This window comes from Rana temporaria, chromosome 9 (assembly GCF_905171775.1).
Source record: "Rana temporaria chromosome 9, aRanTem1.1, whole genome shotgun sequence".
Lineage (NCBI taxonomy): Eukaryota > Metazoa > Chordata > Amphibia > Anura > Ranidae > Rana > Rana temporaria.
In genome coordinates this window covers 116420155-116448053 of record NC_053497.1, presented here as the reverse complement: position 1 = coordinate 116448053, position 27899 = coordinate 116420155, and the positions used below count along the sequence as shown (strand labels likewise).

Here is a 27899-nt window from a genome sequence, read left to right as displayed (position 1 = left end):
CCAGCGACTCAGGGCCGACTGGACCCCCCAGTTTTTTGAACCTCCAGGTTCACAACCCGTGAGCTGGCATTCGTCGTAAACACCGACCACTGGAAGGAAGGAACAACTTCCCGGACCGAAGAGTCGGGAATCTCTGTCACCAACTCAGAGAGACTCTGACTAGGTGGCGCACAGGAATCTAATGATTTCAGAGACAAGAGATTTTTACCACCTGGACAGTAGTTCCACTAGAAAACCAGGGTGTGGAACTGGGCATACAGTACCACCTTGAAGGAGGCTACCCACAGACCCTGAACCAGCAGGCGCCCGGAGAGAAGACCGATTGCGTGATGCCAATACCTTCTCCGCAGACTGAAGAGTCTGCAATTTCTCCAGGGGAAGAAGGACCTTTGCCACTGAGGAGTCTGGATCAACACTAGATACTCCAACGCTGAGTCGGAACCTAGCATGCCCATAATTTGAACCCTGGGTCGCACACATGTAGGGCAGGCTTGCTGCCACTGAGCTACACTTTCTGGCCTAAACGTTTAACATCCACCCGAATCTTCGGAGGGTCTGAATGGGAATAACCCATCCACTAGGTCGGAGACAGAAGCTGCTCTCAGAAGAAAGTCGTCAAAGTAGCCAATGAGGCAAAGCCTCGCTGTCCCAACAAAATTCAAATAAGTGCGAGCTCCTAGCTGAAAACCCATGGTGCTGACGCCAGATCAAAAGGGAGGGCCACAGGCTGACAGAGACCCTTCTCTCATCACGAAGCACAGAAAAAAACACTGTGACATGTGCAAAACGGGACATGCATGTATGCGTCCCTGATGTCCGAGGACGTCAGGACATCCCCCGGATGAAGCGCAGCTACCACCGAACAAATGGATTCCATGCGGAACTACCCGACGTTCACAAAGGTATTTAGGGCCTGAGGCCCATAGAAAACCCCAAAACTCTCGTCCTGCAGGAAAGGTAAAATTACCTTGCAGCTTAGCAAATCCCACACTGCCCAAGGCAGACCGACGTGCTGGGAGGGGAAGACACAAGGACAGAACTTTGTTCTGTGGATAGGAGGAAACCCTATCTAGTACTCCGAAGAGACCACCTCGCAGACCCACTAGTCGGAGAGCAGGGAGGTTTCACTGAATTGTGAACCTGCAAGCCGCCCCTCCCACCTAGAGACAGGGAGGGAAGGCTATATACATTGGCAGGATTTGGGTGCCGGCGTGATCGGCTTATGCACCCAGGGACAGATTAGTCCCCCAGCTGGGCCTTTGACGGCCTGGGAGGGTTGCCCCTAAATAATACACACACATAGTGTGTATGTATATTATGTAGGTGTATGCACACATGTCTTTGGAGGAAACCGGAGTACCCGGAGGAAACCCACACAGACACAGGGAGCGACAATGCAAGTTCCAGGCAGATTGGCGTCAGTGTGCAGATTGGCGTCAGTGTGCAGATTCGAACCAATGACTCTTTTGCTGCCAAGTAATGGAGTTAAGCACTACACCACCGTGTGCATAAAACCATTCTGAAACAGACGCCCTGGATAACAAGGGCGCAGCATTCAATGAAGCATCACAGACCTATATGAGGCCCTGGACCAGCTGGTCCGCTAGGCTAATAACCTCAGGAGAGAGTCGGTGCTCCTCCACTGTCTGGTGCAAAATGCTCACTCTGTGAGTTGTATACAGCACTAGGGGTCAGGACTACTCCAAGATGGCCGCCGAGCGTTCAGAACGCGGCCACAGGAAAAAGGCCAGCACAATGTAAGCTGCGCCATAGCGTGGCTACGACAAAATGGGCGCCAATGGGAGTTTTCAATGTAATTGAAAAATCTCCCAAAAAAATAGCGCCAGCGACCACTGAGACCCCAGTGTAGTGGCCACAATAGGCCGCAAGCCAGACCCCAGCATGGTAAACATGGAACGGGTCAGTACTTCGGATCTTCTATCAGTCAGATCCATACAAGTAGGGGTTCCCGCCCGGCGGTGAGGGACTACAAAAGCCCTCAGTGGCTTTTCTCATTCCGCATCTCAGAAATTATCAAAGAAGGGCACAGAAGGAAAAAACCTACACAGCGGTCTGATTTGTGTGATCCAAAAAAGACCGAGCCCTCAGCGGAAACCCAGCTGCACTATGCAGCTTAGGAGAGTCCCTTGCAGCAGTAAAAAGCGCACCCATAAATGCCTTATTCTGCCTTTTTTTTTTTTTTTTTTTTTCTTTTTTTTTTTTTTTTTTTTTTCAACTAGGTACCTAGTCCATGGCTCCATAACAGAGCATTCCCCAGGGGATAACGGGGGAAGGGGGCACTCTTTTACCGCCCGCCCGCAGTCCACCCCCACCCTGGCACAAACTGTGTCCAGGACTAACAATAAAAACTCTGTGGGAATCACAGGTGCTAACACCTGCTGCCACCACCAGCATGTGGGGAAGGACCCAGATACTGACTCCAATATTTACATATAGTGTGTATTATAATATGCACACCTGTCCATACAAATAGACAAAAGCTCCTAGAGCCCTATTCAGGGCCTCTCACCCACTTGCTGCGCTGACCAGGGGTAACCAGGGGACTCCCTCAGGAGGAGACTGCACAGCGCTGCCTGTGAGGAAAAGAACCGTGAGGTAACTTTTGCAGGGACCTGTGTTTAAACAGGAAAAGCCTCCTAGGGCTGTTTTATTTAAGGACAAGTCACAGATACAGCATAAAAAGCAAAACCGTTACAGGTGTCACCAATCAGTCAGCGTCTGCTGAAGTATAATCATAAACATCTGTGCTCATCACAGGGCTTTTTACCTCACAGGAAAGCCCAATACAAAAAAGAAAAAACACAGGCCAGATAACAGTCCCCTCAGGAATGTTAGCAATGCAGCAAGGGAAAGGAGCAGGGAAGTAAGGGGAAGGGACCCCCGAACCCCAGGAATGCCCAGCTGTACCAACCCACCGAAGCAGGAGGGACTGTACTTACCCGTCCGAGCGAGGACTCGCTGACGCATTCCTGACAGAACTACAACCGCAATGGAGGTAGCTGTCGGCCCGGTCCACTGTGATTGAGACAACACCACAGCTCAGTCATATGTGGACCTCGGAGCAAAGCTCACCGGCCACCTCAGGAGTCATGAGGTATGGCGTGGCAGACCAAGCCTCTTTGCAAAGGTGTGCCCACGCTTGCTGGTCGGACTGAGTAGACTACAAGGATCTATAATATCCAGCCTGTCTCTCAGCCAACAGTTGAAAGAAGATTCTTCAAGAAAAAGTAAAGTAAAATAAAATAAAATTTCTCCTCAGGGCGCTGGGCCCAAAGGGAGCCATACGTCCTTCTCCTTTGCTAGGCAGAACGAAACTGAGGCTGCAAGCTGCAGTGAGGAGGGTTATGTCTGGAGGGACCGCCCCCTGGGCGGGGCTGTTCAACTCTGTTAATGTAACATGTATTTAACTATTTAACATGTTTCTGCCTAGTCCTCTCCTGTAAACAGGGAACATAACCCACTTGTCAAGATTTAAGGAGCTGTGTCCGTCCATGGACGATAAGAGAAAACCTTTTTTTGTTTGTTTTGGATAGAGGGGGGAAGTGTTAGACACGGTGTCAACAGCTGTTCTGGAACTCCCTGTCTAGGGGGGGACCCCCTCCCCTTGGAAATTTTTCTCTAACTTCCTGTTGCATTATTGAGACAGGAAGTGAAGGGAAATTCCCCAAATGGTACACAGAGAGCGAGAACTAACCTAACAGATTTTAATTCTTCTCTATGTTACCCAAAACAAATAAAAATGTTTTACCAATACCTGCACCAAGTTTTAAAAAAAAGTGCTTTTTTTTTTTTTTAGTTTCTCAAGTCTGTTCCTTCCTGTTTATGAGAGGTATGCTAGCTATGCCTGAACAGCTCCTGCATGCCACAGTGCTGGGAAGCAATCAATTACTTTACAGCAGCGGAAACAACCTACCTCAGGCAGAATAGCTTTAAATACTGGTGCGTCCATCAGGGTGATCTGGCTCTGGAACAAAAACACAAGTAATAGAAGAACAGTTTTAAAATCAGAATTATCAGCTGCCAGTGGAGGCAGAGAAACAAAAAGAAAACAAGCCTGCCATTTATATATCAGATTTTCACTAGAAACAGAACAGCTCTTTTTTTTCATGCATTTGTCAATTATATGTAGTTGTTCTTTCTGAGATATCAAGGAACCTGTCAGTTAAAATTCCTTCAGATTATTTTTGCTTTCGTATTTTACAGTCATGCAGGATGCAAAGGCATCCCTTGATTCAGTGAGTTGTATGACATCAGCATTCTAGCTCATGTTGTGAGGTCGTAAGTTCATGCAGGGAATGTCTTCTTTCTACAACTTCTATAAATCTTTTGCACATGCTCAATATCAGTTTGCACTGCACCATAAATGCCATATGGCAGGGTTTGACAAATTTGCTTGGAATCTAGGAGCCAGCTAAAGAAGTTAGGAGCCAAAAAAACGCACCCCGTCCCGCCAAGCTTGCGCGCAGAAGCGAACGCATACGTGAGTAGCGCCCGCATATGTAAATGGTATTCAAACCACACATGTGAGGTATCGCCGCAAAGGGTAGTGCGAGAGCAATAATTCTAGCCCTAGACCTAGGCTATGTAACTATGTAGACCTCCTCTGTAACTCAAAACATGCAACCTGTAGAATATTTTAAACGTCGCCAATGGAGATTTTAAAGGGTAAAAGTTTGTCGCCATTCCACGAGCAGACGCAATTTTGAAGCGTGAAATGTTGGGTATCAATTTACTCGGCATAGCATTATCTTTCACAATATAAAAAATAATTGGGCAAACTTTACTGTTGTCTTATTTTTTAATAAAAAAAAAGTGTATTTTTTCCCCAAAAATGTGCGCTTGTAAGACCGCTGCGCAAACACGGTGAGACAAAGTATTGCAACGACTGCCATTTTATTCCCTAGGGTGTTAGAATAAAACATATATATAATGTTTGGTGGTTCGAATTAGAGGGAAGGAGATGGCAGTGAAAACAGTGAAAAAACACATTAGAACTGCTGTTTTTCTACTTGTAATGTAACCTGTAATGCCAACGGCCACCACAAGATGCCACCAGATCACAGAAGGAAGCTGAGGCCTACAGAAGGCCGCAAAGCCGCGGCCTTCTGCAGGCCTCAGCTTCCTTCTGTGAAAGGCGCAAAGCCGCAGCCTCAATTACCGGCGGGCGTTCCTATGCAGTGGCGCAATGTCCTCTGGGACTTCGCCCAAAGGATTGACGTGCCTGACAAAAACTTCCCCCCGGTGGATAAGGCGCGTCACGAGTTTCCGAAACTAGCCGAACTGCGAGTTAGCTCTATACGGCGCCTGCGCATTGACTAGGAGCCGTGTAGAGCTGACTCGCAGTTCGGCTAGTTACGGAAACTTGTGACGCGCCTTATCCACCGGGGGGAAGTTTTTGTCAGGCACGTCAATCATTTGGGCAAAGTCCCAGAGGACATTGCGCCACTGCATAGGAACGCCTACTCCCGCGGGAGCTAGTACCCGGAAGCCAGGTGAAAAACAGCGATAACACTGTATGTACACCCCTTTAAAAAAAAAAAAAAAAAAACGCATACTGAACATGTTTGAGGTATACAAAATGTAATGTTATATACTTGTTTTTTGGGTGAACCTCCGCTTTAAGCTTCTCCAGGCGCCAGGTCTCAATTTCTTGTCGCAATTGCGACCGGGCGCCCGGATTTTGTCGAGGCCTGCCATATGGTATGTAAAAAGAAAAGCTTTATGGCTACTGCCTACTGATATAGACGTCTTTGTACCATATACATGGAGTAGCAAACAAAACCACAGAAATAGTTCTCCTTTAAAAAACAAAATGAAAATTTGGAAATGGTAAGTTACTTACAGCAAACTCCTCAGGCGTCACTTTTAAAACATCAAACACCACGGCATCATAGCTTTTGTTGGCATAGTCGGAGCTGTGCCCATCTAGAGAATCCGAACTGCTACTCCCCTGGCAAACAGAAAAGGTTTACAATAAACAGGTGCAAAATGCCATGCTTTCTGTTGCAGTAGTATGCTCATGCTGTGCACCTTAACCACTAGCCGACCAGCCACCGTCATTATACGGCGGCAGGTCGGCTCTCCTGGGCGAGAGCCCGTAGCTATACGTCCGCTCTTCGAGCGGCCACTAGGGGCGCGTGCGCCCCGCCGGAGGCGCGCGCGCCCCCCGCTCGCCCCCGACTCCCGTGCGTGTGCCCGGCGGGCTCGATCGCCGCCGGGCACCCGCGATTGCTCGTTACAGAGCGGGGACCAGGAGCTGTGTGTGTAAACACACAGCTCCCGGTCCTGTCTGCAGGGGAAATGCTGATCTTCTGTTCATACAATGTATGAACAGAGGATCAGTGTTTCCCCTAGTGAGGCCACCCCCCCCCCCACAGTAAGATAACACACAGGGACATACTTAACCCCTTCCCCACCCCCTAGTGTTAACCCCTTCACTGCCAGTGGCATTTTTATAGTAATCCAGCGATCAGTGCTATAAAAATGCCAATGGTCCCAAAAATGTGTCAAAAATGTCCGAAGTGTCCGCCATAATGTCGCAGTACCGAAAAAAAATCTCCACCATTACTAGTAAAAAATATATATTAATAAAAATGCCATAAAAATACCCCCTATTTTGTAAACGCTATAACTTTTGCGCAAACCAATCAAACGCTTATTGCGATTTTTTTTTAAGAAAAATATGTAGAAGAATACGTATCAGCCTAAACTAAGGAAAAAAAATGTTTTTTTATATATTTTTGGGGGATATTTATTACAGCAAAAAGTAAAAATATTCATTTTTTTCAAAATTGTCGCTCTATTTTTGTTTATAGCGCAAAAAATAAAAACCGCAGAGGTGATCAAATACCACCAAAAGAAAGCTCTATTTGTGGGAAAAAAAGGACGCCAATTTTGTTTGGGAGCCACGTCGCACGACCGCGCAATTGTCAGTTAAAGCGTCGCAGTCCCGAATCGCAAAAAGTGCTCTGGTCTTTGACCAGCAATATGGTCCGGGGGTTAAGTGGTTAAAGTGGATCTTTCATTAACACTATAAACCTCCATAAATAAAATTCCTGACATGTCACATATACATACAGTGGGTATAGAAAAGATTCCCCCCCTTTAAAATAATAACATTTTGTTGCTTTGCAGCCTGACATGAAGATAGACACCTATTTTGTTTTATCCAGCCATATTTACTCAGTGCAACTAATTACATCCAAGTGAAAGATATAACAGCAACATGTCAGAAAAACAAAACAAAAACAAAACAAAAAACAGAATCAGAGTTGTAGAAAGAATTACCTCCCCACCTTCCTAAAAATGACTTGCAACCTCAATCAGTTATAGCTAACCACCTTTTCAATGGCACAAAAAGCCATTTGACTTTCAACTGTGATCATTTTGATTAGCTCAGCATAAAACAAGTTTTCCAGGAGCATTTCAGTCCCTGGCAGTGCAACTGAAACAATAAACCAACCATGGGTGGCAAAGGGACTGTCAAAATATCCCTGGGATAAAGTGGTGGACAAGAACAAATCAGGAGATAGATAAAATTCAAAGGCTTTACCAATGTCACAGTGGATGGAGTCTATTGATAAAAAGTGGGAGATATTTCTGTCTGCATTTTTCTTTACAAACTCAAACATTTACTGTATAAACTGAAAAATGCTTGAATATTTCGCTTTCCTGTGAATCACCTAATATTTAGTTGTATAATAACCACAGTTTCTGAGAACGTATTCACATCTAGGTTGCATTGGAGTCTACCAACTTCTGGCACTTGTGAACAGGTATTCCAGCCAAGGACAAGTGCACTACATTCCACAATTCCTCTGCATTTCTTGATTTTACCTCAGAAACAGCATTTTTGATGTCAGCCCACAGGTTTTTTATTGGATTAAGGTCCGGGGATTGGACTGACCACCACTCCATAACGTTAATATTGTTGGTCTGGAACAAAGATCTTGTTCAAACACCCTTTTCAAGGGCATTTCCTCCTCGGAAACATGACCGCTAAGTATTTTGATGTATTCAAATTGATCCATGATCCGTGGTATGCGATACATAGGCCTAATACCATAGTAATAGAAACATCCCCAAATCATGTTTGTGCCATCATGCTTCACTGTCTTCACAGTGTACTGTGGCTTGTATTCAGTGTTTTGGGGTCATCTGACAAACTGTGCTTCCCCAGTGATCACTAAGCCTTTGCATTGTAACTTTATACCTAGTGTAATATGTGGACGCCTGGGATCACCAGGCAGCTGTAATGTTAAAAGCAAACTTAAGTTTATTTTCAAGGGCAGGCAAATAGAAAACAGCTTTGTCCTCAACAAGAAAGAACAAATTCAATTACAATGGCAGACACCACGTGATACACAATTTCCAGGAAGGAGAAAAACTGTTACTAGATCTGAAAATTATCTCACTCGGACCGACTATGGACACGACTCCACCTCAACAATCCTCAACCAAGAGAAATACGCCTACTAGTCCATCTCCGAATTCTTGGAACAAAGTCAAGTACAGAAAAGTTGGAAGTGACTCCGTCACCTGAAGATTGAACTGATTTCTCTTTGAGATATTTTTTCCCATTTATTCCTTTTATTTAATTTTTTTTTTCTTTTCAAAATTTTTGGTCATCTAAATAATAATAATAGGGGTAATTGTTTTATAATGTATATATAATGCATACACTCTATTTCCCTTTTTTTTTTTTGGAATTCTGGGATATCATTTCTTATGGTTTGCCAATTCTTATGAATCTTTTGGGTCGAATATCTTATTCTTGAAAACGTCTTATTTTTAGTTTTCTATTGGTCGCCAACTGACGACGGTGAGGTATTGAACCTCCACTTACCTCTTGGAGCGACGTCTTGTCGACCCAATGGGTAAGGATATAGTCCTTAAAATGGACTATACTAGTATTTCTTGTTCGAATGATGGAAGAAGAATCGCTCTCTTCCTTCATTCTGGGTCACATATTGACCTTACACGCTGTTATATTTTGTCATGTTGCTTATTTTTTTATTTTTCTCTTTCCGCTCTCTGTCCCTTTCATTTTCTTCTCATATTCTTTTTATCCTCAGCCTGCCTGCCAATATATATGTTCACAGGGATAGAGACTCTGTTTTCAAAGACATACCTACTCTTTGCTATTTTTAAAACTTATGGCTGGTTCAAATAATAAATCTAAACCCCTTAGTGTTGTAACTCACAACACTCAGGGGTTGAACTCTCCTAATAAGAGACGCAAAGCTTTTCAGGTCTACAAATCTCTCCATGTAGATGTACTCTTCCTTCAGGAAACCCATTTCCCTAAACAATACAACCCCTCCTTTTTACATGCTCACTTTCCTTTATTTTATCTATCTAAAGCAGAAAACAAAACTAAAAGGTGTGGCCATTATGTTCTCTAGGTATTGTAATTTTAACTTGACCAAGGAATATGGAGACCCAGAAGGTAGGTTTATTTTGATAAAGGGTACCCTTGATGAAACTCTGTACACATTTGTTTTTTATTATGCGCCTAACAGAGGTCAGAAGCGGTTTTTCTCTCAGATGCTTGATACCCTCCGACCATTTATGGAGGGAATCATCGTTATGGGAGGGGACTCTAACTTGGCTTTCGACATTGGATTGGATAAATCTAAACCTAATGACGATAGGGTTATCAGACCAACTAGAATTAGCTTACAAGTAGCACGTATTCTACATCAATCCAGACTGACATTTGGAGGGAATTAAACCCAAAAACTAAAGATTATACTCATTACTCTAATCCTCACCGTTCTTATTCTCGTATAGATCATATATTGGTCTCTAATCATCATGTCCCAACAGCCATAAAATCTGATATAGTGGATGTGTCTTGGTCAGATCATTCAATGGTTCTTTTGTCGATAAGGAGGGAGGATACTTCCCCTAAAGTATCTCATTGGACACTTAATAGATCAATTTTAAAAGATCCTATCCTAACAAAGGATATTGAACAATCTCTACAGGAATATTTTGAGCTCAATGATACAGATGATGTATCCCCTGAAACATTGTGGGCTGCCCACAAGGTTTCTATTAGGGGCAAAATAATACAAGTAGCCGCCAACCTCAAGAAACAAAGGAACCTAGACATAAAAAGACTGGAAAGTACCTATTTAGACTTGTGTAAGAAACATAAATCTGACCCTTTTAGCTTCCCTACTCATGTACTAGATGCTGCTAGAACCGCTCTAAACTTGGCACTTACGACTAAAGCGGGGGAGGACATGAAATGGAATGGAGCTAAATTCTATAAATTAAAAGATAAAATAGGTCCAATGTTAGCGCATAAATTGTCTCCTAGATTTCAATCAAGGACGCTCCCTAAAATAAAGATGATTGACGGATCGTTCACTCTGAATCCTAGGAGGATAATGGGGGCATTCCATGACTTTTACTCTAAGCTTAATGCATTCACTGATGATTCTTGATCAGAGAGGATGGTTGAATTTTTTGGTGAATTGAATCTTCCCAAGTTATCTGAAATACATAAGGAGGAGATGGAGGCTCCCATTTCGGCTGAGGAAGTTTCATCAGTGATTAAAAACCTGAAATTGGATAAAGCCCCGGGTCCTGATGGATTTTCGAGTTCATATTACAAAACATATTCGAGTATTTTGACGCCCTACCTAGTGAGGTTTTTCAACCATATGACCGAGGGAGTCCCTATAGAAAAACAACTCAATTTAGCTTATATATCGGTGATCCCTAAACCAGAGAAGGATCATAGCCTGGTGGAAAACTATAGACCGATATCTCTTATCAATAACGATCTTAAGATACTTACTAAGGTAATGGCCAATAGATTGTCTTCTTTCATTGGTCAGTATGTTGGTAAGGATCAAGTGGGCTTCATTACTGGAAGACAAGGACCGGACCAGGTCAGGAGAGCTATTGATCTGATTTCTATACTGAATTCAAGGTGGACTAGAGATAATGATCAAAAGGGTATGCTTCTTTCCATAGATCTTCAGAAAGCCTTTGATTCGGTCTCTTGGCCTTTTATGTTCGAGGTAATGAAACGTTGGGGGTTTGGCGCCAAATTTATAGGAGTCCTGTCTGCTCTTTATTCTTCCCCTGAGGCTAAAATCCGCTTACAGGGTATTTTTTTCAGAATCTATTGGGATCCGTAGGGGAACAAGGCAGGGATGCCCTTTATCTCCCCTGATATTTGCGATTGTTATTGAATCCCTGGCTATAGCTATTCGTGAAAATACAAATATCAGGGGAGTTCGATGTGCCGAAAGGGAACATAAATGCGCCTTATTTGCAGACGACCTTTTACTTTTTTTGACCGCCCCTGAAGTATCCCTACCCGAAGTATATTCACTTCTAGACAAATTTTCTTTGGTTTCAGGTCTCGCTGTGAATATAACCAAATCTAGGGCTCTCAATATTACACTTTCTGAATCCACTGTTTCTTTACTGAAAGAAAATTATAAATTCAAGTGGGACACCTCTTATATCAAATACCTGGGTATCAATTTGACCCCCAATATACAGAATCTATATTTGGCCAATTTTCCCCCGATGTATAAGAAACTTGAGAAGGATTTAAAAGAATGGGGTACTCAGAATATAGGCTGGATTGGTAGAATTAATTCGGTCAAGATGACTCTTCTTCCTAGGATTTTGTATCTTTTTCGTTCATTGCCCATACCGATAATAAAAAGTCAACTAAAATCCTTTCGAGGCAAGATTACCAAGTTTATTTGGAACGGTAAGGGTCCACGCCTTCCATCACATACTCTCTATAACCTACCTGAACAGGGAGGTCTGAGGGTACCTAATTTAATATGGTACTATCAATCAGCAAGATTAGCGCAATTGTCAGAAATTTATCTCGAACACGATCGTCCTGATTGGATAGACATTGAAGAGCAGGCGTCCCCAAATCTAACGATAGAGGATTTAATGTGGTGTCCTACCAAAAAGAGGCCTTCTATATTATCACCGACTCTATCTCAGGCTTTAGTCTTATGGGATTCACTTAAGAACAATTCCTCTCTAGTTTCTAAAGGTAGGCCTTTATCGAGTATATTTCAAGACCAATCTTTTGTTTCTAAAATAGATATAGACTCCTTCAAATGGTGGCATGATAAGGGGTTGTATCGTATAGGACGCTTCTTTTCACGTTCAGGTCCTCTCCCTGAACAGCATTTCATTGACAAACTAGGTCTTCCTGTTTCAGAAAAACTACGATTTTCTCAGCTGCATGACCACACACAAAACCTATGGGATGAGGATTTGATCTCTGGACATTTGAAACCTTATGAAAGTAAATGTGATCAGGATTTGATCAGGAAGGGAAATATTTCAGTTATCTATAAATCGCTTGCTACTAATAACACCAAATTACCTCACATGCTGGCTTGGGAAAGGGAACTTAATAATGATTGGGACTTATCGGACTGGTATAAAAATTATACTAGATCCATCAAAGGTTTTGTCAATATATCTCTTATAGAAGCTAACGTAAAAATTTATACAAGATGGTATTTAGTTCCTCTTAAACTGGCCTCCATGTATCCATCGACTTCATCCCTATGCTTTAGAAACTGCCAGGGATTGGGGTCCATGATACACATTTGGTGGGAATGTCCCAAAATACGGGGATATTGGAATAAGGTGTTTAATATTGTCAGACGAGTCACAGGATGTAACTTGTATCAATCCCCTACAATTGCTTTACTTAATGGAATGTTACCTCAGATTTCCAAGGTTACTAGACAGCTCATCCTATACATTATGACAGGCGCCAGGATCACCCTCGCAGCTGCATGGAAAAAGTCGACTGTATCCATCTCATATATGAAAAGGAAGGTTACATGGATTATGGAACAGGAAAAGAGGGTCTGTTCCATGTTGGATAGGTCTACTCTTTTTTATGAGATCTGGGAACCCTGGTTGAAATACATGGGGATATCTTATACCCCGTGAAGGTTTTGATGACATATATGTCTTCAGGTTGATGTGCATTAATGGCAGGCAGGCTGCCTATCTCTTCTGATCATCTTCTAACTCTTTTTTCTTTTTCACCCCCCCCTTCTGTCTTCTGTTCTTATTTCTTCTTACCTTTGATTCTTCTTTTGTTTTATTTAGTTGTTTTTATTTTCTATGAGGATAACATTTACAATGTTGCACATCCTCACTACGTTTTACTTTCAAAAGATCTGTTTATTTTGTGGTAATTGAAGAAATCCATCCAGCCTTTGGGGAATTTAGGTCTCTACAGGATTTTGAAAATATGTTATCAGTTAAGGGTGTGTTAAAGTATTAGTTTTCGGAGGGGGGGAGGATTGGAGGGTTGGCTCAGCCTCTGGGACACAGAATGTTCCCGTTGGGGGTGTCGGGGAGGTTGGGGTAATCCAGAAGTCTTTTCCTTTAATTGATCTCTATAATTTGGTCTGATACACACATTGTGTTTCTTTTTTTCTTTTTAATTTTTTTTTCTTTTTTTTTTCCCTTCTTATATACTGTGTGGTAGTAATGGACCTAGGGATTCCTTAAATTATACAGATATTCCTTTTTTTTTTTCTCTTTCAAAAATGAATTAATATTTTAGATTAATTTATCCTATATGCTTTTATAAACTACCTTACATTTGCAACATGGTGAGGAGCATGTGGAATTGCTAGATATGAAAGGGAGTTAGTAAGATGGGAATAAATGATATAGAATACACTTAATTTATTATATTTATTATATTTATTATATTTATGTATGCTATTTTCATATGTCCTGCTATTTTAATACAATTGTATGCTTTTCTTTTATTGAAAATAAACTTAAATTTGAATGAAAAAAAAAAAAAGAAAGAACAAATTAAAATAGACCATCAATTTCTGGTACAAAAATAAAAGGTCTGGCTCACTACCAGTTGTTCCTATCCCTTAACAGGGTTTTGTGAAAGTTCCCACATGCATCAGGGGTCCCAAAGAGAAGAAGTCTTCACAATTCAGCAACCTTGTCTCAGTCACAAGCTAGCCCCCATTGGTCATTCATCTGTGTTCTGCTGTTCACTTCACAGACATGTGCTTAATGTTTTCCTGTTCCTCTTCTGGACTCTGATGCAGATACTGTGGTCCTGAAAGGGTATACGTATCTATAATCAGGGTTTGGGTGTTAATTCCCACCCAAAGACTCTCTGAACCGCCAAATTCCAGGTCTCAAACGAGGACTTGCCAATCATGAGAAAACTGTAAATCAGTCCTCTTCTCTCCAACTGGATTACCCCTGAACCCAGCATAGGTGAAAAACCCTGATTACTCAAAACGCAAGCAAGTTGTTAATGGGAAAACATATCTCCCATTGAGGACCCATCCCTACCATCATGTACAAGGTGAGAGACTACAAAGGCTTTCCTGTGTCAAAAATGTGTGAACAAAGCCAAGAACTGCTCAACAATAGGATTTACATATGTCTATAGATAAATAGATGGATAACAGAGAAGATTTATCTGCACAGATAAGCTTTCATAAGCTGCCAGCAGAAAGCATCATGCTGCTAAAATGAAAAAAAAATAATAATAAAAAATAAAAATAACCTGCCCAAGATAAACTTTCATGAGCAGTGAGTGGGAAGAATCATGCTGCTAAACCAAGGGTCCTTTGCCGTGTACTGTGTTTCATAAGCGTCACCCAACCATGGAGCCTCTGACCCCAGCGATGTAAAATGCACATTCAATGCTATTAGTTGAAATTTTAGAAACCATTCAATTTACTGGAATTTAGACCAGGTAGCTCAGTAAACCTCACTGGTCGAAAAAAAAAAAAGCTTCAGGTTGAATGTGGCTGGGAATGTATAAACCCAAACCTTTCTACTGTCATGCTACATTAATCTGTAGACAGGCAGCATGAAAAGTGAAGGCTCTGTACACAAAACCCAAAGACAGCGAGGGTATTAAATCCTTGCTTTACAAGAAATGACCTCAATGATACAGACATGGGAGGGATCACTGACACACCATAAAGGATACATATATTCATCTGTTCTATATATACCATTGCTTCATACACTCTGATGGATAGATCAGTGACTGTTAAATGGTATACAATATAACACTATCGCTCTTGTGGCTGCTGGCAAATGACAGAGCTGTGCGGAGTCATATAAGTGTAAATGTGTCATTAGTGCATATTTCACCAACACGATTCATCTGGAAAAAGGAAAAAAGCCTTTCCAAATCAATCCAAGTATTGTATGCAGCACACAACTGCTTTTTGATCAGTAAAGTCTCTGAAAACGGGACCATGCCCATTTAAAAGAACAATGTTTATGCTGTAAACTTTTTAACATTTTGGTATAGATTACTTTTTTCACATTTTGAACTTTCTGCATGCTCTAGAAGGGACCTGTGTTTCCAGTGTGTAAAAAAACATGTCACCACACATAGCGTGAATAAGCCCTTATTCATTTAGCTGTGCGTTTTTAATTTCATGCTTTTTTTTATCATACATTCTGTCCCTTTTTCACATATTCTACTGACTGCCATTGGCAATCTGTACACACACTTTTTATGTTAAAACTAAACATATGTATGCAATCTGTGTTTACTATAAATGAGATGTATGAAAAAGGATACCCAGAGCACTGTGGGATTTTTATTGTTTTCTGCCAAGGAAGCTGTCATCTTGGCTTCTGTTTGATCTTCAACTGCCATGATGCTGCACATGTGATCAGTTATGACACCAACCATTGGATGACAGTTTGGTTGAGAGCACAACCAATGTGCCGGAAAATGTAACAGTTTTTTTAAACCATTGAAAAAGATGGGTTTACTTCCACTTAAAGTCATTTAGCCTCACCATGCCTGACTGAAAGCTTGAATGGAGTTGTAAAGATGGAGGGTGCGAAGTCAAATGCTCTCACTGTTTTATATTTTTGTTTGTGCAAACATCCTCAGTGTTTGCAACTATTAAAGTATATCCTAACCAAAATGTAATATACTGCAGCTTAGTAGTTCTTAGATGTGGTGGCTGAGTTGGCTTTCTTTTTTCTTCCGGGCCAAGTATATTTTCTACAAGTTTTATACCTTTTGATTCTGCCATACATCCAGTGTGCAGGAGAAGGGGAGATGTTTGTAGTTTAAATCAGGAGACTAGCTTAGGGTGACAAGATGGCTCCTTCATAGTTACAGTACAGTGAATGTGCGTTTTCACCCCAGGACAGAACGTGTGTTACTGGCAGGCTCACCGTGTATTTAAAAAAAAAAGAGAAAAGCTGGTAAAAGAAAGCCAATGCACCACATCTAAGAAATGGTATATATTATGTTACACCTTGAGTTTACATAAGTTTTATGTCTGTTTAATCTGCTTTTCACCTTTTTTCTCATGTAGAGCCACATCTAACCTGACTCACTTTTGAGCCTGTTTGTACATAGTCAGCCCAACTTGTAGAGCCTGCAGTCTTAGCCCAATTACAAAATCCACTTTTACATCTGCCATATTATAACAGAGAACTGCCACGTTCCATGGAGGAGCAGCCACATTTCAACAGATTGCTGATTGGCACAAGGTAGTTGTCATGTTAGAAAAGCATGTAACAAGATACTGGCTTCTTAACCACTTGTCTACTGGGGCAATATTTATGTTATTTACACACGTTAAAAGCTGCATTTTTGCTAGAAATTACTTTAAATCCTCCTTCCAGAAACGCTATGGAGACCCTGGAGAAGAATGGTAATAGCAATTTTTTATGGTGCGTGGCCATTTATCAAACACATACTTTTAGATGGGTGTAGAGCTTTACACCTTTAGATCCCCATAAAAGGGACTGGGCAGTTTTTACAAGAAATCCCATTTTTGGCTAAAATTCTGACAGTGGTGGGTGCCAGCTATCAGAATACAATAGCCAACAAGAGAGATTCTTACATCCATGTTGTTTAGCTGCATGGGGAACTAATCAATGTCTCTCAGTCAGTATGCTGGGCTAAACTAAGTGTGTATGGCCAGCTTTAAAAACTGTTTTAAAGTTACCAGCTACAGATTGATTCAAGGTTATAACTGGAATGAGTATGAGTCAAGTTTTAGAGCACTCTGCATGTTAACCACTTGAGGACCCCTTCACGTCGATATTCGTCGGCAGAAGGGCACGGCTGGGCACAGGCACGTACAGGTACGTCGCCTTTAAGAGCCCAGCTGTGGGTCGCGAGCGCGCCAACAGCTGTGCGCTCGTGACCTAGTCCTGAGCTCCATGACCACGCCCGCGGGACCCACAGACCCGATCGCGTCACAGGAGCTGAAGAACGGGGAGAGGTGAGTGTAAACAAACTGTGGCTTGTAAGTGATCGCCTGTTCCCTGTCATAGGTACTGACGATCAGTGACGTCACACGTCCAGCCACGCCCCCCTACAGTAAGAAACACAATAGGACACACTTAACCCCTTTAGCGCCCCCTAGTGGTTAACCCCTTCACTGCCATTGTCATTTTCACAGTAATCAGTGCATTTGTATAGCACTTTTCGCTGTGAAAATGACAATGGTCCCAAAAATGTGTCAAAAGTGTCCGATGTGTCCGCCATAATGTCGCAGTCACCAACAAAAAAAAAAACACTGATCGCCGCCATTACTAGTAAAAAAAAAATATTAATAAAAATGCCATAAAACTATCCCCTATTTTGCAAACGCTATAACTTTTGCGCAAACCAATCAAACGCTTATTGCGATTTTTTTTACCAAAAATATGTAGAAGAATACGTATCGGCCTAAACTGAGGAGAAAAAAAAAGTATTTTTATATTTTTTGGGGGATATTTATTATTATAACAAAAAGTTAAAAAAAATTGTCGCTTTATTTTTGTTTATAGCGCAAAAAATAAAAACCACAGAGGTGATCAAATACCATCAAAAGAAAGCTCTATTTGTGGGGGGAAAAAAGAAGGCCAATTTTGTTTGGGAGCCACGTCGCACGACCATGCAATTGTCAGTTAAAACGACGCAGTGCCGAATCGCAAAAAGGGGCCAGGTCCTTTACCTGCATAATGGCCCGAGTCTTAAGTGGTTAAAAGAAACTGGCTGCAATTACTGACCTCGCCTTCTGAAATTATGAACATTCTGGCTGTTCGGTTTAAAAGTAGTGGTTTCAAAATATCAAACCAATGAGCAGAAACAAACAAGTAGCTAGTTCACTCGCTGGAACTCAGGCTGAAGACCGACTCCACCTGCTGATGTAGATATCCCAACAGGATCCCTGTGTGTGTGTGTCCCCACCAGGGTAATTCAGCTAGTTAATATCAGTCGCTAAGATTCACATTGGACACCGGCCTCCATGATTATGTAACGACTGATCTTAACTAGCTAAATTACCCTGGTGGGGACACACACACAAGAAACCTGTTGTGATTTCTACATCATGCCATTGCTGAGCTTATTTTCTACTAGGACCCCTAGGTCCTTTTACATCCTAGATCCCCCCATCCTTTCTAAACTATGACATCAAATGTCTTCCCCCCAAAGTAGGTTTCGCAATATCTTTGCTTTCTGGCAGACCCTTGGTCTGGGCAAACCCTCTATGGGAGACGCAAAAACTCATTGTCCCGAGTTACCCAGAATTTGTGGCTTCCTTCAAAAGGGTATTTGACGTTCCTGCACGCTCCACTTCTGCTGCCAAGAGCCTCATGTCCATCAAACAGAGTACGAGGACGGTTGCCGATTACGCCATTGAATTCCGTACTCTGGCAGCAGAGGTTGCTTGGAACACTGAGGCCCTCATGGCTGCCTTTTCTCATGGTTTCTCTGATAACATCAAGGATGAAATAGCAGCCTGAGATATACCCACTGAGCTGGAGAGCTTGATCATATTTGCCATCCTCATTGACTCCAGACTCAGAGAGAGACCCTCTCTTAAGGAGCGCTTGAGGAAGCATCCTGTACATTTGTCTATGAGACTCTCCTTTTCTAGGTTCCCCCACTGACACTTCTGGCTCTACTGCCTTCAGAGTGCCCCAATAGCAAGCATGTCCCATGAGCCATTGCTCCCCACACATTCACATGTTCTCAGGCACTTGCTGACATGTATGGATGGTGTACTGAGCTTATGCTGCACTGTACCTGATATGTAAACAAATAATGCATTCTATATGCAAGACAACTAATTGGCTGGCCGATTATTCAATTATGAAAATAATAATTTCATAATCGATTAGTTGTCAATTATTCAATTAGTTGTTTTGGCTCCAATTTAAGGCACATCTCTAGTCAATTATTTTTTGATAAAGTGCTGTCTGTGTCACTGCTGGTAAAGTTCAGCCACTCTTCCAGGTCAGAAAATAGTACAAAATGTTGCAGTAGGGTCGTCGGTTCGAATACCAACCACAGAACAACCTGCACAGGGTTTGTATGTTCTCTCTGTGCTTGCGTGAGTTTCCTCTAGGTACTCTGGTTTCTTCCCACACTCCAAAGACATACTGGTAAGTTAATTGGAACATGTCTAAATTGGCCCTGATGGGACTGATGTGAAAGAACAATATTATATATATATATATATATATATATATATAATGTATAGAGCTGTGTAAAATGATGGTGTTATAAGTGCTGTAGTAGAGCATCCCAGAGAGTCGGGGAAAGTCCTGTTCGGGGTTTATACATGTCCCAGGCTCCTCTCTTACACGTTCAAGGATCTCTGATCCAGTATCCAGTTCAGGTCTTGGTCCTCTTCCCCAGGCTAATTTAAGCTCACCTGAGTAGACAGCCTTTGCTCTCTGCATGGGTAACACAGACAATGCTGGTCTGTCAGAGTAAAAAGGTTGGTAAAAAGCGGTTAAGCAGTTTATCTGGAAACTGACAAGCAGTAGGCTTGCTCAGCCTGGTAGTTAGGGCCTGCATAGTGTATAGTTAGAGCCAAGACACGGCTAGGTTTTTGTTTGGCTATTTTGTTCTATTTGTTTTTTGAACACTGTACAGCACTGTACAGCACAGATGTTTACAAGTCTATCGACTTGTAAACATCACCATTAAACACTTCCCTGTTTGTCACTAATTTAATTGTTCTGGTATCTGTGCCTGTAGCCGACTCTGGCCACTACGGACAATGTGGGTTCAGGGGACTCCTCTCAGGGCTCCCCAGGTTTTGGCAGGAGAGCTGGAGGAGCCTGAGGAAGTCCCCACAACCAGTGGAGGTGGGCAGCCATCTGCTGACTCTGAGCCCACGTTGGAGTTTGCTGTCCTTAATGTGCACAAGGACAATTTTGGTACCGAGCAGAGAAAAGACCATACCCTTGCCAGTGATTAATGATGTACCTGTCGAACCAGGGGACATGCACCGTTTTCCTTATTTTAGCAGCAATGAGGATTTACTGTATTGTGTATGTAAAATTAATGATAAAGTGTGTAGCGCCTTTGTACTTTTCAGTACAGGTGCTATGTCAAATTTAGTAGGATAAGAGTTACTTGCTTTCATCAATGTTGATTTATCTAAATTTGGCTGTTGCCAGCCATGAACTGTTCCCTGGGTCATTCTGTGCTCCAGAGATGTAGTTCCATCTTTGGATGACAGGTGGCTCCAGAGAGGTCCAGGCGGAGGCGCCCTTTTGCCCAGCAGCCAGAGGAGTTTTTCCCTCGCGGGGCATGCTGGGGGAGAGTATTTCTGTGGCGGATGCCGTTTTCCGGGGTTCTTCGCGGGTTCCTGGTGCGGCACCCACCTTTAGGGTGTGCTCACATCACGGGCCCCGACGATATGGCCTGCCAGGCCGGCGCGCACGTGCTACGTGGATTTCCGGGCCATGAGGGCCCAGAGTCAGGAGCAACTGATGCTGCCAAGGGGCCCCAGTGACTTACTGTGTCCCCGATCTCTATTAACAAGATCCCAAGCGAGTAATGCTGTTCGGTGGAAAGTCCGTCTGAGGAGAACACGGAGGCAGGTGATCCAATAGGGCTTAGACCAACCATCAGGGATCTGGGCGACCGGACACTGACAGGTTGTATGCTGCAAACTGTCAGTCGGTGGCCCCAAGTTATCAAGTCTACCTGAGGAGGATTCAGGCAAAACAGTGTTTACTGGGAGGATTCGCTCTATCATCCATATTCACAAGTATTGGGCCTGTGGCAGAGGTCTCACTACAAAAGTCTAAATCTTACTAGAGCCAAGTCGGTGGCAGAGACTTGTTCCTTCCCAGCAGTTCCGAGTGACACCCTGGCTGCCAGGCCTGTGAGAGGGACCTGTCCAGGGGCACTTTACCCACTCTGGCTGGAGTGGCGACGAAGCAAGATTAATCATTAGAGGCAGGACTGCTTCTTCTATCCATAGCCTGAATCTGCAAAGTTCTCTCCTTTTCACTAACCTATTCTATCTACCTCAAGTTGACTGTTGGTCATGTTTAAACCAAAATAAAAGCACAGAAAACGTCAGCTAGTTGTTTGGACATTCCGTCATTGCTCTCATCATCGTCATTACCCTTAGACACATCACAGAGGTAACACAACTATGCTGATCCCAAATCTAACCAGCGGCTCCTGAGGGGGTAGCGCTACAAGTGGTTGAACAGTTGGTGGTCCCTAAGCCATACAGAAGGGTGGTGTTGGAACTTGCCCATGGGCACTTGCTAGGAGGCCATTTAGGGGTTGAGAAAATCACTGAAAGGGTGTTGCACAGGTTTTACTGAGGGAGCTACGATCAAAATCCTCCCAGACCTATCCCGGGCCACCCTTCAGCGGAGGGCACAATTACGTCCACTCTTGGAGAAGATTAGATTATCAGGAGGTTCATACCAATGGGGATATCAAATATCTCTGGCGGTGAAAAAGGGATCGTCTTCCTTCTCTTTACTGAACACGTCGGATCTTCCAGTTATGTTTTCGTTTTTGGGAGTGGAAAGGTGTGAGGTACCAGACTGGCTTCAGCCGATAAGTAAGAGATGGAATTCTCAAGGACAGGATCTGGTATCCTATCGGCGAGTGCGGATGGACAGCAAGAGTCAGGTGCGGAGACCCAGACTGGAGACTCTGAGTCATAGGGGATTAATGTTTTGATTATTATGACTAGTACTTTGGATCTTACTTTTTTTTTTTGGTTCCTTTGATTTTGCTCCGCCATGGGGCTCTGGACTTTTTTTCTTCATCTCCTTTTTTTTTCCGGGGGGGGGGGGGGGGGGAGCGTATGGAGGGATAGTGTGTTTAGTAGAAGATTTTACCATATTGTTTTGTTATGCCTCAAGATAGCAACAACGTAGTGTTTTTTTTTTTTTAGGCGACATGACACCCCTGTCAAGTGTCAAATGTCTGGGGGAAAATATAATAGTAGATATAAGATAAGGCAATGCTTGCACAACAGTGCTAAGTGCTAAAGCATTTCCCCCAGCAAAATGACAAAACCACAGAGGTGTCATGTTGTAATACCTTTGAGGCTGAATCGCAGAGTGGATATTGTAAATAATATGGTAGTAGAGGTCATTAGGGGGATTGCGGAGATCTGTTGATCTGGGCTATATAGCCCAGATGGAAGGGAGGAAGGAAGGAGAGGCAGGGGGAGGGATAGGGGAAAACAAATAGGTTGTATCAGAGGATAAAAATATGTAAGAAAAATAGCTGGGGGGAGAGGGCGGGGGTGCTCTGCTAATTCAGTCATAGCTAGTCACCCCCCATATTGCACCTACGGGAAACTAAGTACCCTTAGGTGCTGCAGGGTGGTTGTTGTGTTTTCATCTTTTTTTTTTTCTTTGTGGTTGCCTTCCCCCGCCCCAGAGAAGATGGAGGGACCAAGTGTTACATCATTAAATGCTAGAGTGCTTTATGTACCCGAAAAACGTAAGATGTTATTGAATGATCTAAAACACCTTAATACTGATGAGGAATGGTGCAGGAAACTCATTTGAAAGATGGAATATTTCCCTATCTTAAGAATAGACATTTCCCCAATGTATACCATGCCTCTAACCATGCAGCTAAAACTAAAAGGTGTCGCTAACCTAATCTCAAACCGAATTGCATGGTCTCTGTATAATTGTTCGGATTCAGGGGGAAGATATCTATTCCTTAAAGGATTTATAGGTAGCGTGAAGGTTACCCTAGCAACTATCTATGCCCCAAATGTGCACCAAGATAGCTTCTTGGATAAAGTTTAATCAAAGCTAATGGAATTCAGAGAGGGAAAATTGATCCTGGGTGGGGACTTTAATACCCCCCCTAGACCCTAAAATAGATACATCCATCGGAACTTCTTCGGTCCCTAGTGGATCCAGGAAGCGTATCCTCTGGAAATTTTATGATTGTCAACTGGTAGATGCTCGGCGTGCCCTCCACGCAGAAGAGAGGGACTATACCCATTTCTCTAATCCCCATCAACTATATTCTCGAATCGACTTAATTTTAGTACTGTGATGGAAGTACTAAAATGAATATTTTGTGTTGACTATTTATTTTATTAGAACCACTGAAAGGTTGTTTTTCTTTATATTGTTTTATTTCTTTAATTGCTTGATCTATATGAGATATATACATATGCATGTGTGAAAATATATGTTACAATCCTGTTATTATGTCAGAAGTTATGTCAGATATAATGTTTTAAAGTTTCAAGTACATTTCAACTTGGAGACACAGAAGGACTAATAATAGGAAACAGATGGCTCTAAAACCCCCCCCCCCCTCCTCCTTTTTCCTGAGCTGCCTATGTCCATATATGACTTTGAAGAGGAAAAACCCTGTAAACTTGGGTGTGAGATCCCTGTATGCTGCAGGGGACTTGTGTGCCACATGGCAAGAGGGACGTGTGCAGCATGCCAAGAATAAACCCACAGGAAGACCCTTATATGGACTATATGAATTAACCAATCAGTGTGTTCATGTGAATGATGTCATGTTTATAAAAAGACCAATAAAACCCCTCCCCTTTCTCTCTGTGCCAGGACGTTGGAAGGGTGAAGAATGTAGACTGTTTCTCTGGTCTGCGTGTTTCACTTTCATGATTTGGGTCAAATGGTAGAAATGGGTTTTGCCCTGAAATTGTGTCAGGGGTCTCCTCCTCATCAGTACCACAACAGTTACTCCAGACTGTACAGGATATATTAATAGAAAATATAACGTGGTCAGACCACGCACCAGTTACAATCAGGCTCTCTTTATCGGGAGCAACTGAATCGATGGAATGGAGATGGCGCCTAAATGAAAGTCTATTACAGTATCCTGAAATCCGAGAGGACTTGATTAAAGAAATCAATTGGTACTTTCAGACAAATGATAGTGAGGGGAGCGATCCGGGAATAGTATGGGAGGCCCATAAAGTGGTGATCAGAGGAATTTTAATCAAACATGGTTCCCGAATGTAGAAGGCCCGAGAAGAGCAAACAAAAAAATTACTGGAACAAATACAGGAAATAGAGATCCAACGTAAGAGGACACCAGAAAAGGAAATTTGAGAAGCACATTTGAGAAGACAGTTATCAGACCTTCTTCGCTGTAAAGCAAAGGCTGTATTATAACAAGGGAGGAGGATGACATATGAATCCGGAGACAAGTGTGGCAAACTGTTGGCAAGAAAATTAACAACAGACACGGTCATATATACCACATATTAAAACAAAAGGAGGTAAAAAACGATCAATGCCAAAAGATATTGCAAAGGAATTTGGGGAGCATTATGCCTCGCTATATAACCTGCCGACGCCTCCTTTGCCCCCTTGTCCCTGGAAGATTATTTATCCTCCTCATAACTAGTTTGACTGTCGTCCCCAGTACGAAGAAAACTAAAGACATCAATTACTATCGAGGAAGTCAACATAGTAATGAAGACAATAAAACATGGAAAGGCACCTGGCCCGGATGGGTTTTCTATACAGTATTTTAAATGTTTTTTTTTTCATTTTTAGGCCCATATATGGTTAAAAAAACACTTAATATTGCGGTAATACCGAAAGAGGGGAAAGACCTGTCGGTTTGCAGTAGCTACCGACCAATATCATTATTAAATGTTCATTTAAAAATATTCACAATGACACTGGCATCATGTTTACAACCCCAGCTATCTCAGCTGATACATTTGGACCAAGTGGGGTTTATCCCCACACGGGAGGCAAGAGATAGTACTATTACTATGTCTTTCTGAATACAGATGCGGAAAAGGCCTTCGATAGGGTCAACTGGACATTTATGTTAGGAGTTTTAAAATACATGGGCTTGGGAGACCGAATGTTACGCTGGGTAGCCGGGATATATTCTAGACCACAAGCCCTGGTTAAGGCAAATGGGGTACATTCAGAGAATTTTTTTTCTACAAACAGGACCCGCCAGGGCTGCCCCCCATCGCCCCTTTTGTTTGCTTTGACGTTGGAGCCTTTGTTAAATAGAATCCGACAGAATCCCGGCATCACAGGTATATGCTTGGGAGAACACGAGTATAAAGTGTCCGCTTACGCGGATGACCGACTCTTTTCTCTCACCAGCCCGCAAATATCATTACCAAACCTCATGAAGTAAGTAGAACGATGCAGAGTTCTGTCGAATTTTAAAATAAACTATAGCAAATCGGAGGCGATGGGGGTGGAACCGACGGGCCCTGTGCAAATCAGCCTGCAGAACATTTTTAAGTGTAAAAGGACTACAACGGCGTTAAAATATCTTGGAATATACATCCCCCCAAAATTAACAGTTGCCTACACGCTTAAATCCCACTATTACTTAGGGAAATTAGAACATTATTAGAAAGATGGAATAGAACTTCACACTCTTGGTTTGGGAGATGTAATATCCTAAAGATAAACATAGTGCCAAAATTGCTCTATCATTCCAGGCATTACCCATTTTCATACCCATGGTCTACTTCAGTCAAATTTGTGCCGAGTTCACCAAATTTATTTGGGCGAATAGGCGCCCAAGGATTGATAGAAATCTGTTGACACTGCCGAAGAAGGAGGGAGGAATAGCAGCTCCAGACTTAATAAATATTATCAGGCGGCCCAGCTCAGCAGAATAATTGACTGGTGTAGACACGGAGACTATAAACTTTGGATTACTATGGAACACCACGTAAGCCCAGTCCCTTTAAATAGAGCTATATGGTGCTATGCAGCCCTACCCCCTTTGTTAAAAACACACCCTACGATAGGTCATACATTACGTACAGTGGGGATCGAAAGCTTGGGCACCCCAGGTAAAAATTTGTATTAATGTGCATAACGAAGCCAAGGAAAGATGGAAAAATCTCCAAAATGCATCAAATTACAGATTAGACATTCTTATAATATGTAAAAAAAAAGTTAGATTTTATTTCCATCATTTACACTTTCAAAATTACAGAAAACAAAAAAATGGCGTCTGCAAAAGTTTGGGCACCCTGCAGATTTAATATCTTGTGCTGCCCCCTTTGGCAAGTATCACAGCTTGTAAACGCTTTTTGTAGCCAGCCAAGAGTCTTTCAATTCTTGTTTGAGGTATCTTTGCCCATTCTTCCTTACAAAAGTCTTCCAGTTCTTTGAGATTTCTGGGCTGTCTGTCACGCACTGCTCTTTTAAGGTCTATCCATAGATTTTCAATTATGTTGAGGGCAGGAGATTGTGAAGGCCATGGCAAAACCTTCAGTTTACGCCTCTTGATGTAATCCCCCTGTGGATTGTGGTGTGTTTAGGATCATTATCCATTTGTAGAAGCCTTCCTCTCTTTAACTTCAGCTTTTTCACAGATGGCATCAAGTTACCATCCAAAATTTGCAGAAATTTTATTGAATCCATTTTTCCTTCTACTCGTGAAATGTTCCCTGTGCCACTGGCTGCAATACAACCCCAAAGCATGATTGATTCACCCCCATGCTTAACAGTTGGACAGAGGTTCTTTTCATTAAATTATGTGCCCTTTCTTCTCCAAACGTACCTTTGCTCATTCCGGCCAAAAAGTTATATTTTAACCTCATCGGTCCACAGAACTTGTTTCCAAAATGCATCAGGCTTGTCTATATGTTCATTTGCAAAGTTCAAACGCTGATTTTTGTGGCGAGGACGTAGAAGAGGTTTTCTTCTGATGACTCTTTCATGAAGACCATATTTCTACAAGTATCTCTTTATAGTGGAATAGTGTACCACAACTCCAGTGTCTGCCAGATCTTTCTGGAGGGATCGTGCAGTCAAACGTGGGTTTTGAATTGCTTTTCTCACAATCCTGCGAGCTGTTCTGTCTGATATTTTTCTTGGTCTTCCAGATCTTTCTTTAACTTCCACTGTTCCTGATGACTGCCATTTCTTAATTACATTCCGAACAGAGGATATTGACATCTGAAAACGCTTTGCTATCTTCTTATAGCCTTCTCCAGCTTTGTGAGCGTCAACTATTTTCAGTTTCAGTTTTCTAGACAACTGCTTAGAAGAACCCATGGTGCTGATTGTTGGGGCAAGGTCAGATGAGTCTGGGCATTTAAAACCTTTGAGATTGACATCACCTGGTCTTCCCAGACGATGATTGAGAACAATCCATGACACTGGCAGGTCTCAGCTTTGAAAAGGGGGCAGTGCATGCTATAAATTCTGCAGGGTGCCCAAACTTTTGCAGATGCCATTTTTTTTCCCTGTAATTTTGAAAGTGTAAATGATGGAAATAAAATCTAACTTTTGACATATTATAAGAATGTCTAATCTGTAATTTGATGCCTTTTGGAGATTTTCCCATCTTTTCTTTGCTTCGTTATGCACATTAATACAAATTTTTACCTGGGGTGCCCAAACTTTCGATCCCCACTGTATAGGCTCGAAGGCAATCCAGAATCCCAGATTCTCTACTATGAACTCAACTTTGTTTCCCATATTGGGAAATCCAGATTTTGTCCCTGGCCTGGAGCCATGAGTTTTTGGGAAACTGCGGGAGAGAGGCTGCTTTCAAGCCTCGCATTTTTTGAGGTCTAATAAATGGCCAACGATAGAAGCCTTGATGCAACAGG

General features: G+C 42.5%; 1 protein-coding gene across 5 annotated transcripts in view; it reads right to left on the bottom strand.

Moving 5' to 3' along the window:
- Window positions 1–27899, bottom strand: part of RALGPS1 (Ral GEF with PH domain and SH3 binding motif 1) — a 765778-nt gene that overhangs the window by 591383 nt on the left and 146496 nt on the right. For all 5 annotated transcript variants that reach the window (XM_040324221.1, XM_040324220.1, XM_040324222.1 and 2 more), the window contains exons 4-5: window positions 5864–5971; window positions 3935–3985 (exon numbers count right to left, since the gene is read on the bottom strand). In XM_040324221.1, the coding sequence (XP_040180155.1) occupies window positions 3935–3985; window positions 5864–5971 (159 nt within the window). The remainder of the gene's footprint in view (window positions 1–3934; window positions 3986–5863; window positions 5972–27899) is intronic.